At 43.9% G+C, this 19,414-nt stretch overlaps 1 protein-coding gene across 1 annotated transcript in view; it reads left to right on the top strand.

Annotated features, from left to right (window-relative positions):
• Window positions 1–676: 676 nt before the first annotated feature.
• The window catches only part of LOC310791616 (NLR family CARD domain-containing protein 3-like), a gene marked incomplete at both ends in the record, with an annotated part of 53,543 nt that continues 34,805 nt past the window's right edge, over window positions 677–19,414 (top strand). The window contains 2 exons of the mRNA XM_083653280.1: window positions 677–868; window positions 19,134–19,194. Coding sequence (XP_083509406.1) covers window positions 677–868; window positions 19,134–19,194 — 253 coding nt within the window. The remainder of the gene's footprint in view (window positions 869–19,133; window positions 19,195–19,414) is intronic.

Raw genomic sequence — 19,414 nt, forward strand, 5'->3', positions numbered from 1 at the left:
TCCATACGAGCGGCAATTGAATCGTCCATAATCTTGACATCAGATCATATCTATATGCCAAGCTAGGCTGCTATGCTAACAACACAACCAAGACCGAGTCAACTCTGACCTGCCCCGGATGGGCTTACAGTGCTTATGTTCTTCTTCTGTGGTTTCTCTTCTTCTTCTGTTACCAAACAGAAGCGCTTCTCACTGCTTCTTCTGAAGCACATCCGGAGTTGACTCGGTCTCTGTATGTCAGTCAGATGTAGCTGCCACATTGTAGCTTTGTTATTATACACAGAGACTTGGGGGGGAAATATTGATACTTGTGTTAGATGTAGATTTAGATTTTGTCCAGAATTCCCATCCAAAAATTCAAATAAAGGTATTGTAGGTATAGAGGTAACAGTGAAACTATAATCAAAATAGCCATTCTTCTACATTCTGTAATTGTTAGCTTATTGTAAATGAGTCATTTTCCCATCAATTTCCCAATTTCTCAATTTGTTGGGGACCCAGTCGAAGCCCCTCAAAGACCCCTGTGGTCGACAGGGTCGACAGTCTGAAATTTCTGGGCACCACCATATGCCGCTCCCTGAAATGGGAAGTCAACACTTGTAACATTGTGAGCAAAGCCCACCAGCGGCTTCACTTTCTGAGGCAGCTCAGGAAGTTTGGTGTGTCTGGGGAGGCGATGGCTCACTTTTACAGAGCCACTGTGGAGAGCGTACTCACCTTCTCAGTCACAGTGTGGTACGGCAACACTACCGCCCTTGAGAGGAAACGGTTGGAAAGGGTGGTACGCATAGCGTCCAAAATCATCGGCCACGACCTTCCATCCGTTTCCTCCATCTATGCCACACGCACCAAACGCAAGATGCAGAAGGTGATCGCCGACCCCTCCCACCCTGCTAGCTCTCTCTTTAAACTCATGCCCTCAGGTAGGAGGCTTCAGTCTCTGAGGTGCAGGACCTCCCGTCTCAGGAACAGCACTTATCCTGAGGCGGTTCGCCTCCTGAACTCTGACCCTCTTTGCATTCGCACCTTAAATCGCACCTTAAATCCGTAGGCTTGAATTGAACTTGAACTTGAATTGCACTTTATAGGCAGCTCGATACTGCTTTTGTAAACAAATGCTGCTTGTAAAACTGTGCACTTTATTTATCTATTTCAGCCTCTCTCATATTTTATGTAGTGTTTTTTTTCCACTTTTTTATTCTCTTTTGTGTTTGAATCTGTGATTTGTTATGTTTGTTTTTACGTCTGTTCTTTAGAGCTGCACTGAAACAAATTCCAATCAACTCTGTTGACATGGCAATAAAGTATTGAATCTTGAATCTTGAATCTTGGTCACCAGACCCCCGGATCATCTCTCCCCAAAGTCTACCCCCTCCCCCCAAGTCTAAAAATCCCCCCGATGTGAAGCATAAGCGGGGAACTCCCCCCAATTTGCTAAATAAATTGTATGCACTGTGCTCTCGAAATATTTAGTTATTTAAACATTTAAAATAAAAAAACACATTCTAATAATTTTCTGAATTGTGGTGTAAATAGTCACATGAGCCATTTACAGCTCATGGGGGGGGGGGGGGGGGTGCTGGCACAGTCACACTGCAGAAATACATTCACATTAATCAATATTGCCTGTCTTTCAAGCACTAAGCACCATTTTCTCCCAAGTCTCTGTTTACAATAACAAAGCTACGAAGTGGCAACTACATCTGACTGACATACAGTTAAGGCTGAATTATACTCAAGCAAAGCTCCGTGGGGGTGGGGCCCCGCGAGTCTCCGCGAGTCACCGTGCAGACCTCGCGCTGGGGCAGATGCCATTATACTCAGAAAGTGATCAGCATGTATTGTACAATGGTGAGAACAGCCCGTGAGTCGCAATATGTGCAGCACTGAGTGCGCTTTCACTCTCAAATGACCACACATCAGCACATGAAGGAATCACCAAACTTGTTTTTACTGAAAGCCGTTTTACTTCTCAGCCCTGATTGCCTACTCTGTGCTGCTTTTAATCTCTCTCAATAATGCTCTCAACACAACACATTTACTTGGTGAAATTACTAAAAACGAACAGTTGCAAATCAAAGTTCATAGCCTACCACATGGGTCAAGAAATGTGGCGAAAACACAGCTCAGTGTTCAGGGTTAAGTGGCTTGAAAGCGGCCATGTTTGGAGAGAAGCCGTGCGTTGCTCGCGCTGTGAGAGAAAAAATCAGGCACAAGGCGAGCGCCAGGGCTGGACTGCAATGTAATTCTACCGGTGCGATGGCCGGTGGGCCGCTCGCTAGTGGGCCGGTCAGGTTGGTGAAAAAGTATGTATTATGTATTTAATTGGGCCGGTAGCGGCCCATCATTCAGGCGTCAATAATGAATGATTCTGGTCTCTGGAGTGGCCCTCTAACCAATCAACGTTGGTCCACGTACAATTGGGCCAGCCCATAGCAACTGTCTGTCACTCACTTCAATCACAGTGTTTGAAAAGTAGCGCTGCATCATGGCACCGTCCACCTAAACGGATTAAAATCACTGACTTCACCTCGGCGTCGTCGTCTGCGTCTCACTCGTTTGAGGTAAGTGTGGCAGCTATTTGAATTTGACCAAGCGATAGGATTCTGGGCTGGCTTGTAGCCTTGACGCGGTACACGCCAAACTCTATTAGAAAATGTGGCAATTTAACACACTGCCTTCCTTGATATCGGCAATCGCACCTACCTGGTAGAAAACTACCTAAAGGCCTTCACAAATTCGTAGAGCCTGCTGGTAAATTCGGCGTACATATGATCGACCAAGCGCTACTTAACACATTCACTGCCAGCCGTTTTTTTTTTTACTGTAGGTAGCTTCTGCCAGAGGGTTTTTTTGAGGATTCTGGCTCATTTTACAAGAGCCGAGGATTATTTTCTGCTTGGACTTTGTGAACACAAAGTTCACAAAAGTACTAATAGAATGTGTGCTTTCTCTGTCTAAAAGAGTTAGTTTGTAGAGTTAGTAGTTATGTAGATATTAGCCGTTGAGTACAGCATGGTTTCAGCGTCTGAGACTGAAAGCTGAGATAATCGCAGTTTTGTGAAATTCAATCAAACAGGCAGAACAGTCACTTTAACCATTTATTTTTGGCATCAGTGAGAGATCAGACATCTAAACAATATAGTTCTGAACGCCCTCTCCTTCAAACTGCTCCCTCCGTGGGCGTGTCTGGTGGCTTTCAGCAGCGTTTGTCACAAGCGAGTTTCTACTGCCTGTCTGAGCAGTGAGCAGCCTCCCTCCCCTGGCAAGTGTGGATGGGGCTCACTCGTTTCTTGGGTTTGAGAGCTTTGATGAAGCTTTGTGCGATTCTAGGCTTTATGCTGCGTGTTTCAAAGTGTGTTTTCCACCCAGTCTATTTTTGGAACCCCCCACCGTTGTGCGCCCGTGTGCACCAGCGTGAAAGCGTTTTCGCCTACAGTATGAGAATGAGGCTCGTTCGTTTCTGGGTTTTCGGTTGAGCTCAGTTGCAATGAAGCTGCCTGCGTGCGATTGTGGGCTTTCTGCCGTGTTTCAAAGTGTGTTTCACCCATAACCTATTATGCAAATTTGCAATCCCCCACCGCCAGCTCCCAGCGCGATAATGCGCGAAAGCGAAAGCGTTTTCGCCAATCCATTTTACAGTATGAGAGAATGGTTTCCTCGCGCGTTCCCCTGCAGTTTTGGCTCTGCTTTTTCTAGTCTGGAGAGCACTGTCGCCACTTAGTGGGTCGGTGGAATGGGTTGTACACGTTCGGTGGCTCCAATATTTTTATAGGAGACGTGGGGGGCGTTGATCCACGTCCCACCGTCAAATTTTTTTTTTTTTTTTTTTAACACATTGAGTGCCAGCCATTTTTTCATCCTGTAGGTAAGTTGTGCCAGGGTTTTTTTTGAGGATTCTGGCTCATTTTACAAGAGCCGAGGATTATTTTCTGTTAAGAATTCATGAACACCAATCATCTAAAAATAACTAATAGAATGTGTGCTTTCTCTGTCTAAAAGAGTTAGTTTGCAGAGTTAGTAGTTATGTAGATATTAGCCGTTGAGTACAGCATGGTTTCAGCGTCTGGAAATTTATTCAGAGATAAATGGCTTTTTGTGAAATTCGACAGAACAGTCACTTTAACCATTCATTTTTGGCATCAGTAAGACCGTCAGACATTCTAAACAATAGTTTTGAACAGTAATTTCCTCCATAACAACAGGAAACACCCCTCTCATTCAAACTCCTCCCTCCGTGTGTCTTCTCCTCCTTCCTCCTGGCTCTACAGCGGGCGTGTCAGAAGCGCGTTGCTGCTGCCTGCCTGCCTGTCTGCGTGCCTGCCTGCCTGCTTGCCTGCGTGCGGACGCTCCTTGTGCGAGTCAAGATGGGCCGGGGAATGCGTGGGCGATGGGCAGATGTTGATTCTGGCCTTTCTGAGGTGTTTCAAAGTGTGTTTCACCTATAATCTATTTTGCAAATCGCTCTCCGCTCTCTGTGTGCGGCTGCCTGCGCGGCCGCTCTCGGGCAAGAAGACAAGTGTGGAATGGATTACTGTAAAATCGCCTCGCCATTTCCTTGAATGGCTTGCTCCCCGCGGCAGTTTTTTCTTTGATTTCGCTCGTCTGGGGGAGCACTGTCAACACTTAGTGGGTCGGTAAAATAGATTATACACATTCTCTTGCTCCAATAGTGATCTCGAAGATGTAAAAGTTGTTGATTGATGTCCCACCGTCAAAAAAAAAAAATGTTTATGTAAGACGAGTTATTTCGGTTCTGGCACTCAAGCGTTGGATTATGTAAGACGAATTATCTCGGCTATGGCACTTAACGTGTTAAGACGAGATATCTCGTCATTGGCAGTCAACCGTTGGATTTTGTAAGACGAGATATCTCGTCAATGGCAGTGAAAGTGTTAATTTCAACAAAATGACAACTTTTAGGATTGGTGCACACTGCTAGGTAATCGATGAGTGAGCTAGCTAACGTAACGTTATTCATGGTGGTAGCCAGCAACAACGACGTTATGATTTTCACGTTTTTATAACGTTTAGATTAATATCTAAACTGTGCTTATTAGAGTAACTTATAAACAATATTTCATTTCCAATGACTTGCTTGCTTGCTCCATCAAACACAGGCATGGAATGAGTTGAGTTGTAACAGACTATGGGGAAAGATACATCAGACATATGGGAAATGTTTGTGTGGCTATATTATGTCCAAAGTAATCTACTCTATCTTTTTTGGTTTTGAGTATCTAAGTTTTAGTTAAGTTTAGTTTTATAGTTTCACCTATAACAATACTGATTCCTAGTGGTAGGGAGGGACGCCAACATGACAACAATCAATACACTTGTATTTGCGTTAAAAAAAAATCAGTGTTATGTTTAGTACTGTACTTATGTCTATTTAATAAGTAAACGTTGAGTTCTCACTGGGCACGTTTATTCAATGCTGCAACATCATTACACCTAAAACCCCTAGACCGAGTCATAACATGTGGCTTTATAAGTAAATCCCCAACCCATGTGAGCGCGAGCGAAGCGAGCGCGAGCTCGAAAAATTGGGCCGATTCGAAATTGTGGGCCTGTCTGACACATGCTGGTAGCTTTTTTGGTCCCAGTCCAGCCCTGGCGAGCGCACGACGGAGGTAGTGCCCAACCACGCCCAACAAATTTACGTCATTTGACGCGCCCGGCCCGCGCTCCACCCCCGCGCCCTTCACGGCAGGGTGAGCATAATACAAGCTTTATCCTCTCAAACTCCACTAAGAAAGTTGGAAAGCAAAGCCCTCGTGGCTGAGTGGTTAAAGCCGCCTGCTTTGAAGTCCACTCAACTTTGCACACATCACTAGGGCTTAGAACAGTTTGTGTATATTATATGTGTTGTATCTGTTTTTTACTCTTTTTTTTTCTTATATCTTGTCTGAGTGAGTCCTCTATGTGGATCTCACTTTTTAGCTGTATGTGATCCCAAACTCAGGTTTTAGTATCAGAATGTAATTCCTGTATATTTTATTTAACTCAGCACTTTTCACTTAGCCATGTAGAACCATGTAGAGCTCTAACTCAGTTCTCATTTTGCATTGTGTTTATATTTAATATGTTTTGTTGCACTATGCTACCTTTTACCTCTTAGGACTACCTCTCTGCATAAATGCACTTTGCTTTGTGTTTACATTTTAAATATGTTTTTGCTGCACTGTTACTTTTCACCCCTCAGGACTATGTCATCGGGCAGGGGGACAAGCAATGGAAATCAGTCCTGTGACTGCAATTGTCGTGCATTTACTTTTTTTTTTAAATGTTCATTAATGTACACCTGTCCCCTATCGAACAAATAAACTTGAAATTCAATCTGAAGTTCAGTGGTTCAAATCCACCACTGGGTTTTAGGTACCATGTAACTACATATGAACTACAGTTAAATAGACTCACTCCACTTTACAGGTCTGGTACCATGTAACTACATATGAACTACAGTTGAATAGACTCACTCCACTTTACAGGTCTGGTACCATCTAACACTACAGTTGAATAAACTCACTCCATTTTACAGGTCCGTTAACATGTAACTACATATGAACGTAATTTATAACTATTGGTAATTACTGTGTAATTACATTTGGTCTTTATGTGTAATTACAAATAGTTCATATGTAACTAGGGTACCTGTAAAATAAAGGGTTACCCTAAAATCTTCTCAAGGCACATTAAAAAACACGATTAAAAAAAACATGATTTCAGACGGACAAGCCCGTCTTTATTGTCACACGATTACACATCAACACATGCACGGATGGCCACAAACACACACATGCTGACTGTGGCCGGTGAAATTTGTCCTCTGCATTTAACCCATCCTGGCTTGTCCTTTCCTCCGGGGGGCAGGCCAGGAGCAGTGGTCGCTTTTTCTCGTACAGCGCCCGGGGACCAACTTCGGATGTTGTCGTCACTGGTCGGATGACGATGACGATCTGATCTTCTGCATGTTTTTAATGGGGGGGGGGGCTATATACGGAGGAGCCCCCCTGGGGGAGCACGGGGAGAACATGCAAACTCCACACATTAACAGCTACTGTGGAAAAGGGTGTTATAGTTCCTCACATGTATGCATCAACATTTCAGAAAACTTTAGTGTCCAACTATTGTTGCAATAGTTGGACAACTATAACCACAACTATACAACTATAACCATTTGAGCATGAACATATGCAGAAATAAATTGTTTTAACTTTTCTCTTTATCCCCCCAAAGTCCATCAATGGCACACATTTCATCTGTTCCAAGTCACACAGTCCCTAAAGCGGTGTGGTCTCACTGTGCGACCGGCTCTGGTGGTCACAGGAGTGTTCCCGTCACCCGTGTCTGTGGTTGTGTTTCTCCCAGAGACAGTGTGTGGATAGCCTGACTCCACCAGACAGGGGCGGCATTGTTCCACAAATTCACAATCCACCTCAGTCTGGCCCTGGCCTCAGATAGGCGTTCAAACCGGCCGCCACCCAGGCGCACCAATCAGCGTGAGCTAAGGGCGGGCTTTGCGAGACCGGGTGTGACGCCACCGAGAGGCGCTGGGCGTTTGTAGTTCTTTCACTATTCAACATGGCGGCGGCTACCGAGGCTAGCTCCAGTGAGCTAGTCAAACATTCTATTCAAAACAATAAGCTAACATAAACGTTAAACACTTGATCTTACAGTGAGTACGAAACCGTAACTGTATTGCTGTAACGTTATCAACTATGAACGTTAGTAAACAAGATATTGTTGTAGAATTTGGGGAGATAGCATCAGACCGTTGCTAGGCTGGGAGAACATAGCAGCCATCAGCTAGCTGTAAGGCTAGTGAATGGCTAGCAGTTAGCCATTCACGCAAGTCACACAAACACAAAGCCCTTCTCACCACAGCCCAGTAAACATGCAATCTGTTAAACCATCATTTTTGTTCCAAATAGAAATAAATCATAACGTTAATCAAAATGCCACTGAAATATTAGCTAATCAACACAGAACTGCAAAGATCAGTGTGATGTATTGTCCCTACTGCTAGCTGAAGTGTATTCTGCTATGATTGGAATGTTGGCTGCTGTTTAATAAACCACGTTAACTCACGTTGGTGTCCGAGTGACATATTATGTTATACAGGCGAGATTAAAGATCTCAGGATAACAGGATGTTACTCGAGAAATTGGTTTATCGATAGAACATAGCTTAAGATTTTGCACTTTCTTTAGATAGGGGGTAAACAAACTAACGGCATGGGAGCCAATACTAGATTATATCCAAATGCTGCATGGTGTAACCTAAAGGGTGTTTTTCCTCTTCTCCGTTGACGTCCTCTGGGCTCCAGGCAGCTCCCTTTCGCAGATTCATCTCTGACATCAACATCTTTATGAATTTACATCATCTTATCATTTTACCCAATCGTGCCTCAAGACCAGCAGATTATGTAACAACAACACCACACGGCCGTCTTTTCTCCGTTTAGTTTATTATCACAAAAGTAAGCAAATAACATTCTCCAGTCATGCGTAAACATCTACCATTCCACTGACAGATATGCTAAAATTCACCAGTCCTTAATGCTAAATAGTAGCGTTAAATCATTATATTGTATCAAAGCATTTTGTTGTTATTGATTGTTTTGGTTGTTATTGAGCGAGCTACTGTAATTTCCCCCCAGGGATCATTAAAGTCTTTCTGATTCTGATTGCCATGATCATAAAGGCTAGAGAGCGTTGCGTCTCCATGACGTTAGCCGTCCAGGCCAGTCCAGGGTGCGTGCCACTCGGTGTCATATCGTGTCATCAGTTCCCTGAAGAAACGAACAACGATATGTGTTAGTCATGAATCGCTGTTAACGTTAACATCAAATCATCAATCATCAGACGTAGCACCCCAACCTCCAAATGTTGCTAACGTTAGCGTAACATCAGTTAATCCAATCAGTTACATTTAACGTGCAAAATGGCCTACCTGCACTTCATCCTCAGTCAGACATCTGCAGTAATTCTTCTTTCTTTTGGCAAATTGAATAGTCAATGGTTGCACCCAATATTCTCCTTACAAAAACAGCAAAAAATCTGCGACCTCCATGCTAACTATTTAGCAATTGTAGTCCTAGCTGTTCGTGTTTACAAGGCGCTGCTACGTCATGAAGGGAAGTCGATCTGATTGGTTGGCGTTGGCAAGCCCAGACGGTGACAGACAGACGGTCCATCCAATCACCTGCCTAGTAGCTTGAAAAAAGTGACCGCCCTCTTCAGCAAGGTAGCTTGGCCGAATCCAGATGGATGTTGGTTGTGAAACAAATGTGAACGAACTTACATCCATCTGGCAGCGTCAGGTTAGTGTGTGGAGGGACGGTCTCTGAATGAGTGGGTACAACACTCTCCAGATGACCAGGGTCAACATTGTCTCTGTGAAGCCCTCTGAGACACGCTTGTGAATTAGGGCTATATATACATTTGACTTGACTTGACTAGAAGGAAGATACATCCCTCTCATCACAGCATTTGAATGTTGCATTGGGGCTAGACTTTGGGGACAGTTCTATTGAAGTGAATGGGGCAGGCAAGTCCCACTATAAACCATCATACAGTATCTGTGTTGTTTTACCTTTGATTGAAAAATGCTTCCACATGGTAAATGGTAAATGGACTGCATTTATATAGCGCCTTTATCCAAAGCGCTTTACAATGTGCCTACATTCACCCATTCACACACTGAAGGCGGCCACAGCCACCGGGAGCAATTTGGGGTTCAGTGTCTTGCCCATGGACACTTTGACATGCGGACTGGAGGAGTCGGGGATCGAACCACCGACCTTCTGGTTAGTGGACGACGTGCTCTACCTCCTGAGCCACAGCCAGCTCCACTTTATTTTCGTTCTTCATAGGTTCCTTGTCTGTTTGTCAATCAAGGCTAATGCTGAAGTTTAACAATTCGTGAATTTGTTATGGGGACTGCCTGGTCCTCCACTTTTGAGAACCAATCATAGTTTTTCAGTATTCATCTCAAATTGCTAAAAAATTGTGCATTTACCTGTTGGAAAAAAACAAATATTCTCCCCGACCTGCCTAAAAAGGGCTGGGCTAAGCCCGCAAAATCCCCAGACCCTACAAATCCCCCTGACATAAATAATGATAATAATATAATAATAATAATAATAATAGTAATAATAATAATAATAATAATAATAATAATAATAATAATAATAATATGAATACTACTACTACTAATAGTAACAAAAAACTAGAACGGCCACACCGTGGATATATGCCTCGACCAACAAGTGAGCAGTCGACATGCATGTCTGTCCAGACTTTGAAGTTTGTGCCAAATGTGAAGAAATTTAGTGAAGGTGTTACTGAGATATGCCGTTAGCAAGCTTGAAAATGGCGTCGGTGAGGTCATAGTGACCTTGACCTTTGACCTCCAAAATTTAATCAGCTCATCCTTGAGTCCAAGTGGACGTTTGAGGCAAATTAGATGCAATTCCGTCAAGGCGTTCCTGAGATATTGTGTTAACAAGCTTGAAAATGGTGTTCGTGAGATCACAGTGACCTTAACCTTTATCCTTTGACCACCAAAATCTAATTAGTTCATCCTTGAGTCCAAGTCGACGTTTGAGGCAAATTCTAAGAAATTACATCAAGGTATTCCTGAGATATCACGTTAAAGGAGAATTTCATTTTTTTTTTACCTGGACCCCTCTCCTCACATTAATTATGATCTGACGACTCACCCAGTGATCTCCGCAGCGTTTCTGGCTGTCCTACGCGTTGTTTTGAGATCAATACTCTCCAATCCAGTCGTAAAATAGAGCTCCGTGGGGCCAAGTGGCAGCCTGTCTTTCCGCAGGACAGGAGCCACACTGGCACAATCACACCCCCGTCTCAAAAAGCCACACACAGCTCACGTACGATATCATTCCCCTCAAAAAACTGTAATTTCAACCCTCTGGTTGATCATTTGACATTTCCCACCTGGCAACACTGGCTGGAGGCGAGAGCTGCCTATAAGCTGTGACTAGACTCAGACTCATAACACATCAAGACAACTCGGACCGCAGGAAGTTTCAACATGGAACCTCTGGCCCGGACAGATTTGCGTTCACGCTGCACCCCCCCCTCGCGATATGTTTTTCCCCATGATGGCGAGGGCTAGGCGAAGGCATGACCCGCCCCTCTCTGTCTCTGATTGGCCTAGCATCAAACGTTCATCCAATCACATTTGCTTGGCTATCCTGCATCTCTTTCTACAGACAGTCTGTGGTCAGACTCAATGGGTCAGACAAACAGTTTTGCTTGCTGGCCTGCATGATGAAAGATGCCACTGTGTGTTTCTGTTTTTAATATAGTCTGGTCTATGGTTCATGAGAATTGATCATCACCACTAATATCTATAGGAATAATGCTTGGAAGTAGCCTACTTTTTTCTCTTTTTTTCCACGCTGCATCGTGACATTGAATGAAAGTAGATATTAGGCTTGTTTGAGATGATTTCTGGCTCACATGGGGAGTAAGAGCCTGGTGACGCGAGGTTACATGGGGAGCAGGCGAGAGCAGCAGAGTGCAGTCAGCCAATCAGAGGCAGAGAGGGGCGGGTCATGCCTTCGCCTAGCCTTCGCCATCATGGGGAAAATAATATTGCCTCTTACAGGTCGGAACCCATTTTTTCCGGTGGTCCGAGTTGTCTTGAACGGGGTATCAGAACTGAGTCCGAAGCAACAGCACCAAGCGAGATGATCTGGGCTTCACGCTATGTTGTGAGGTCTCCAGACCAAATTTCAAGCAGAAGGCCACACATGCATAACCTGATCACCCCGCGACGTCAGTCAAGTTCTAGTATGACGTCAGCTATGTTGTGGTCAGTCAAGTCCAAGTACGACGACGTCTGCAATGACGTCACATATGACATCAGTTCATCCTAGTATATATAGCAAGGGTTCTACGTCACCTCTCTCTCTGGCCGATCATAGCAGCAGCTAGCTTCACGGCAGTCCATCTCCCCTGAAGCTGTCCTCTGAAGCGTCATTTTGCCCCACCCACCTCCCCAGTCCGCCACCAACAAGTCTAGACTCCTGTAGGATCCCCCACGGGGGGGGGGGGGGGGTCCCCTATCCTAGCCTATGCAGATGCCCTCCTCTTGCCTCAAGACGTTGTGTCAACCCGCTGGGCCCACGTTGATTAGACTTCTGATAGACATTGAAATGTTTGCTGGGTGCCTCGGGCACAGTTTGAAAACCACTGGAGTAAGCTCTCCCCTGCTTTTGATTGATTGATTGATGTCTGCACAGGACAATACAAAGAATATTGATCAAAAGTATAAAAACACAATAAAGCCCTAGAGCTTGTTTCCATTGTGGTCCTTTGCATAAGACAAGTGGAGTGAATGTGTGTGTGCATGCATATGTGAGCAGGTGTGTGCTCCGGGTATGGGTTGTGTGGTTTCCACTGCTCTGTGTATGGTGTGTGTGTGTGTGTGTGTGTGTGTGTGTGGTGTGCGTGCACGCGTGCGCTGTGTGTGTGTGTGTATGGTGTGCGCGCGTGCGTGCGCTGTGTGTGTGTGTGTGTGTGTGTGTGCGCGCGCGGGGGCACACAGAAGTGGAAAATCCCTTCAGGCAGTTTCACATCTGACATAGAAAAAAACATTTCACAACAATCTGACTACATGTTGCATGAAAACATCGCTTCCCTCTCTCTGTCTCTCTGTCTCTCTGTCTCTCTCTCTGTCTCTCTGTCTCTCTCTCTGTCTCTCTGTCTCTCTCTCTGTCTCTCTGTCTCTCTCTCTGTCTCTCTCTCTGTCTCTCTCTGTCTCTCTCTCTGTCTCTCTGTCTGTCTGTCTGTCTGTCTCTCTGTCTCTCTGTCTCTCTGTCTGTCTCTCTGTCTCTCTGTCTGTCTGTCTCTCTGTCTGTCTCTCTCTGTCTCTCTGTCTGTCTCTCTCTCTCTCTGTCTCTCTGTCTGTCTCTCTCTCTCTGTCTGTCTCTCTCTCTCTCTCTCTCCTGCCCCTCCCTCTCCCTTCCTGTCAGTTTTGCCAACTCAGCACTTTGGGCGCTATATTTAGCTACTTTTCAGACCCCCTAGTGCCTTTATTTCTAAAATGCGCAGAGCGCCAAATCTGGCTACTTTTTCTGACCAGGGGAAGCAATGTAAATGTGTTGAATTGAACAGATTTCGCCTTTAAATTGGTGCGGCATGCTGCTGCTGAGTTTTCTCTCTCCTCATCTCTGCCTGTCTGACACATAGTCCAGGCATTTTACGCAAATATGTGGGTCAACCTCACACTAATTGCAACAAAACCAAACTCAACTGATTTTGTGTCCTCAATATGTCCTCAATGAAGGAGAAAAAGTGTTAAGGAAATCTATGAAGGGAAAGTTTTGAAAATGACCTAAATATGATGGTAGCCTACCAAAAACGTTTTTTTTCTTTTTTTTTTCTTTTTTTTTATGTGCCATACATTTCCTGTATGTGTTTTTTGCTTCAAGGAGAAAAAAAATAAAGTAAAAAAAATAAAGAAATAAAATGTTAAAAAATAAATAAATAAACGTTTTTGGTAGCATCATTTAGGTAATTTTCAAAACTTTCCCTTCATACATTTCCTTAACACTTTTTCTCCTTCATTGAGGACATATTGAGGATACAAAATCAGTTGAGTTTGGTTTTGTTGCAATTAGTGTGAGGTTAAGTGACATTTTTACTGGACTAACACACAGCGCTTCAGTGGAGCCTCTCTCCTCCACTGAGAGAGCAGCAGGATAGGGTTTACTTGTTTACTTTACAACCGTACAGTCAATAATTACAACGATTATGCCGAGGTGTGTTATGCAAATTAGCATGTGACGTCATTTAGCGCCTTCTAGCGCCTTTCTGAACAGCCAATAGCGCCTTTGCTGGGAAAAGAGTTGGTAACACTGCTTCCTGTTCCTCTCTCTATGCTCTCCCGTCTTTGTTTTATCGCCGTGTCGCAAATAATTTTCTCCACTGAAAGGTATTGTAACATCTGTTTCCACACAGTTTCCAGTCTATTTTACTTTCCTGACTGTCAGCAGATCAACATGAGTGATGTTGTGGAAACTTTATTTTCATGTCTTATATTGACTTATTTAGCCAGGCTGTTTCAATGATTTCCTGTTTCAAGGCAGAGCACAGGCAGGCAGAAGTTATGAGGAAATGGCCTCACCCTCAGAAAATGTTCCCAGACAGACAGTCTGAACTGAGGTGTGTCTTCTCTGTCTGTGTCTTCTCTCCAGATTAAGACAGAAGGTCTCTGTGACTTGATGCTGTGAATTCACCAGGCAAACATCTTCCAAGGTAACATGACTGTTTGATGGATACATTAAATAGCCGTCAGGCTCTTTCAATGTTCGTGTCAACACTACTGTAGTAGAGCCCTCATACGTAGGAACACTCTAGAGTTACTTTTGCTGTTTTTGCTGGGGGTACGAGGCTCACTCTCTTATGGGTTACGCCCACTTACACCAAACTCAATACAAAAACCTGTCCGTTTTACTGTTGTCTTGCTTGTCACTATGTGCGCCTGACTGCTAGAACATGACTTTAGACCTGTTATGAATCAGTGGTGTCTTTTGTAATATTCGGGCTAAAAACCGAAGCTCAGACCACGTACGTGTCTTGTTTATTTACAAAATTCACATCTGCGCTCATTGTTTTGAATGGCGAGTTTTAGCCCCCAGTTCCGGGTCTCGTGCTGCCCCCCCTTGCTCCCGTGACACGTGAGTGTCCCTACGTATACCGACCAGCCAATTCTCGTTAGGTAATCTGTGTCGGGTATTAAACTCACCTTATTTCTGCATTTTGAATTCACAGGTAGGGTCGCATGGGGCAACCTTATTATATCGGAAGCCTAGTTGCACCAAAAAGTGAGTGGTTGTTCTTTTAAAAGACAAAGTTTGATGAGAATCACCGAGTTGCCTGGAAACAGAGTCCAGACGCATGCGCACTGGCATCATTTCGTCTTCTACAGACATTCTGCAATGCATTTTAGACAGCTCAGCCCCTGAATGCGTGACAGCAGAGATAGTCAGAAAGATGGCAGATGTGACACATTGCTCAAATTGCCAACAACCTTTCAAAACAAAAGTCCAAAAGGGTAAAATCAGTGGAAACGTTTAACATGCACTAGCGCAGAACCTCCATTTATTTTTCCCAGAATCACCAAATGATGATTTTGTAGTTGTCATAGACTGTGCTCCATAGTTGATTGCTCTATTGCTGACAAAAATGTGTTATTGTAAGTCGCTTTGGATAAAAGCGTCTGCCAAATTACGTAATGTAATGTAATGATGCCAGTGCGCATGCGTCTGGACTCTGTTTCCAGGCAACTCGGTGATTCTCGTCAAACTTTGTCTTTTAAAAGAACAACCACTCACTTTTTGGTGCAATTAGGGTTAAGATATAATAAGGTTGCCCCATGCGACCCTACCTGTGAATTCAAAGTGCAGAAATAAGGTGAGTTTAATGCCCGACACAGATTACCTCATGGAAATTGGCTGGTCGGTATGAGGGCTCTTACTACAGTGTAGGTTTGACACAAACATAGAAAGAGCCTGAGGGCTAGATACACTAGCTGACATTGTATGATGCGACTGTATAGTCCACTGTTGTAAGACCAGCTGCTAAAGTCTTTCAAATCACCTGCTGTTTGCAGATGGCCTTCATAGTGCCACCATATCCAACCTGTGTTCTCTTTATGACTATAAACATTCTCTGCTGTTCTCCTGGTCTGCTGCTTAGTTCATGGTAGATGATGTAGTTAATGTCTCCATCTAGTGGAGACAGAACTACATCAGCTGACCTGAGGTGTGGTGTGTCGCCCATAGACCAGGGCACATATTCACAAAGCATTTTATACCAAAAAGACAAAATTCTTATAATTTTTTTATTTTAAAACATATTCACAAAGCTGCTGAGACCAAATTTGACTAAGGAACAGGGAGAACTCTTAAGCTAAGAGAAAGGGCGGGGTTGACCCCGTTGCTATGGATGATGTCATCTCACGGAATTTCATCAAATTTGCCTCAAACATCGACTTAGACTCAAGGATGATCTGATTAGATTTTGGTGGTCAAGGGTCAAAGGTCAAGGTCACTGTGACCTCTCCAACGCCATTTCCGAGCTTGTTAACACGATATCTCAGGAATGCCTTGACGGAATTTCATCAAATTTGCCTCAAACATCGACTTAGACTCAAGGATGAACTGATTAGATTTTTGGGTCAACGGTCAAGGTCACTGTGACCTCTCCAACGCCATTTTCAAGCTTGTTAAAGGAGAATTCTGTTTTTTTACATCCCAGACCTTATTTCCAGCTTAAAATATGATGTTTTACTCACCCAAATAACTTTGGTTTCATTCAGATGCCCACAGAAGATATTCAGCTCGAAGTAGTGTCCTCCAACAGGCTATAACATGCTGAATGCGCTCTGTAAATAACACGTTTTCTGTCACATTGCAGTTCATTGTGGTTGTTATATAATTATGAGAACATGAATTAGCTATCTAACGAAGCTCCATGCTGCCGACAGCCTGCTCTGTTTGCTGTCCGAGTGTCCGTCACATTGATAACACCTCCCACTTTATCTCCAGCTGCTGTTTGTAATCGATATGTGGCCTCATTCCAGACGAGCGGCAATTGAATTGAATCGTCCATAATCTTGACATCAGATCATATCTATATGCCAAGCTAGGCTGCTATGCTAACAACACAACCGAGACCGAGTCAACTCTGACCTGCCCCGGATGGGCTTACAGTGCTTATGTTCTTCTTCTGTGGTTTCTCTTCTTCTTCTGTTACCAAACAGAAGCGCTTCTCACTGCTTCTTCTGAAGCACATCCGGAGTTGACTCGGTCTCTGTATGTCAGTCAGATGTAGCTGCCACATTGTAGCTTTGTTATTATACACAGAGACTTGGGGGGGAAATATTGATACTTGTGTTAGATGTAGATTTAGATTTTGTCCAGAATTCCCATCCAAAAATTCAAATAAAAGTATTGTAGGTATAGAGGTAACAGTGAAACTATAATCAAAATATCCATTCTTCTACATTCTGTAATTGTTAGCTTATTGTAAATGAGTCATTTTCCCATCAATTTCCCAATTTCTCAATTTGTTGGGGACCCAGTCGAAGCCCCTCAAAGACCCCTGTGGTCACCAGACCCCCGGATCATCTCTCCCCAAAGTCTACCCCCTCCCCCCAAGTCTAAAAATCCCCACGATGTGAAGCATAAGCGGGGAACTCCCCCCAATTTGCTAAATAAATTGTATGCACTGTGCTCTCGAAAGATTTAGTTATTTAAACATTTAAAATAAAAAAACACATTCTAATAATTTTCTGAATTGTGGTGTAAATAGTCACATGAGCCATTTACAGCTCATGGGGGGGGGGGGGGGGGGGGGGCTGGCACAGTCAAACTGCAGAAATCCATTCACATTAATCAATATTGCCTGTCTTTCAAGCTACAACTAACTAAGCACCATTTTCTCCCAAGTCTCTGTTTACAATAACAAAGCTACGAAGTGGCAACTACATCTGACTGACATACAGTTAAGGCTGAATTATACTTGAGCAAAGCTCCGTGGGGGTGGGGCCCCGCGAGTCTCCGCGAGTCACCGTGCAGACCTCGCGCTGGGGCAGATGCCATTATACTCAGAAAGTGATCAGCATGTATTGTACAATGGTGAGAACAGCCCGTGAGTCGCAATATGTGCAGTACTGAGTGCGCTTTCACTCTCAAACGACCACACATCAGCACATGAAGGAATCACCAAACTTGTTTTTACTGAAAGCCGTTTTACTTCTCAGCCCTGATTGCCTACTCTGTGCTGCTTTTAATCTCTCTCAATAATGCTCTCAACACAACACATTTACTTGGTGAAATTACTAAAAACGAACAGTTGCAAATCAAAGTTTATAGCCTACCACATGGGTCAAGAAATGTGGCGAAAACACAGCTCAGTGTTCAGGGTTCAGTGGCTTGAAAGCGGCCATGTTTGGAGAGAGAAAAAAAAATCAGGCACAAGGCGAGCGCACGACGGAAGTAGCGCCCAACCACGGCCAACAAATTTACGTCATTTGACGCGCCCGGCCCGTGCTCCACCCCTGCGCCCTTCACGGCAGGGTGAGCATAATACAAGCTTTATCCTCTCAAACTCCACTAAGAAAGTTGGAAAGCCCTCGTGGCTGAGTGGTTAAAGCCGCCTGCTTTGCAATCTGAAGTTCAGTGGTTCAAATCCACCACTGGGTTTTAGGGACCATGTAACTACATATGAACTACAGTTAAATAGACTCACTCCACTTTACAGGTCCGGTACCATGTAACTACATATGAACTACAGTTAAATAGACTCACTCCACTTTACAGGTCCGGTACCATGTAACTACATATGAACTACAGTTAAATAGACTCACTCCACTTTACAGGTCCGGTACCATGTAACTACATATGAACTACAGTTAAATAGACTCACTCCACTTTACAGGTCCGGTACCATGTAACTACATATGAACTACAGTTAAATAGACTCACTCCACTTTACAGGTCTGGTACCATGTAACTACATATGAACTACAATTGAATAGACTCACTCCACTTTACAGGTCTGGTACCATCTAACACTACAGTTGAATAAACTCACTCCATTTTACAGGTCCGTTAACATGTAACTACATATGAACGTAATTTATAACTATTGGTAATTACTGTGTAATTACATTTGGTGTTCATGTGTAATTACAAATAGTTCATATGTAACTAGGGTACCTGTAAAATAAAGGGTTACCCTAAAATCTTCTTCTCAAGGCACATTAACAGCTACTGTGGAAAAGGGTGTTATACTTCCTCACATGTATGCATCAACATTTCAGAAAACTTTAGTGTCCACTGTTACAACTATAACCATTTGAGCATGAACATATGCAGAAATAAATTGTTTTAACTTTTCTCTTTATCCCCCCAAAGTCCATTAGTGCAAACATTTCTCTTTATCCCCCCAAAGTCCATCAATGGCACACACTTCATCTGTTCCAAGTCACACAGTCCCTAAAGCGGTGTGGTCTCACTGTGCGACCGGCTCTGGTGGTCACAGGAGTGTTCCCGTCACCCGTGTCTGTGGTTGTGTTTCTCCCAGAGACAGTGTGTGGAGGGACGGTCTCTGAATGAGTGGGTACAACACTCTCCAGATGACCAGGGTCAACATTGTCTCTGTGAAGCCCTCTGAGACACGCTTGTGAATTAGGGCTATATATACATTTGACTTGACTTGACTAGAAGGAAGAGACATCCCTCTCATCACAGCATTTGAATGTTGCATTGGGGCTAGACTTTGGGGACAGTTCTATTGAAGTGAATGGGGCAGGCATGGAAAGTCCCACTATAAACCATCATACAGTATCTGTGTTGTTTTACCTT

This window comes from Poromitra crassiceps (genome assembly GCF_964638095.1).
Source record: "Poromitra crassiceps genome assembly, chromosome: 16".
Classification (NCBI taxonomy): domain Eukaryota; kingdom Metazoa; phylum Chordata; class Actinopteri; order Beryciformes; family Melamphaidae; genus Poromitra; species Poromitra crassiceps.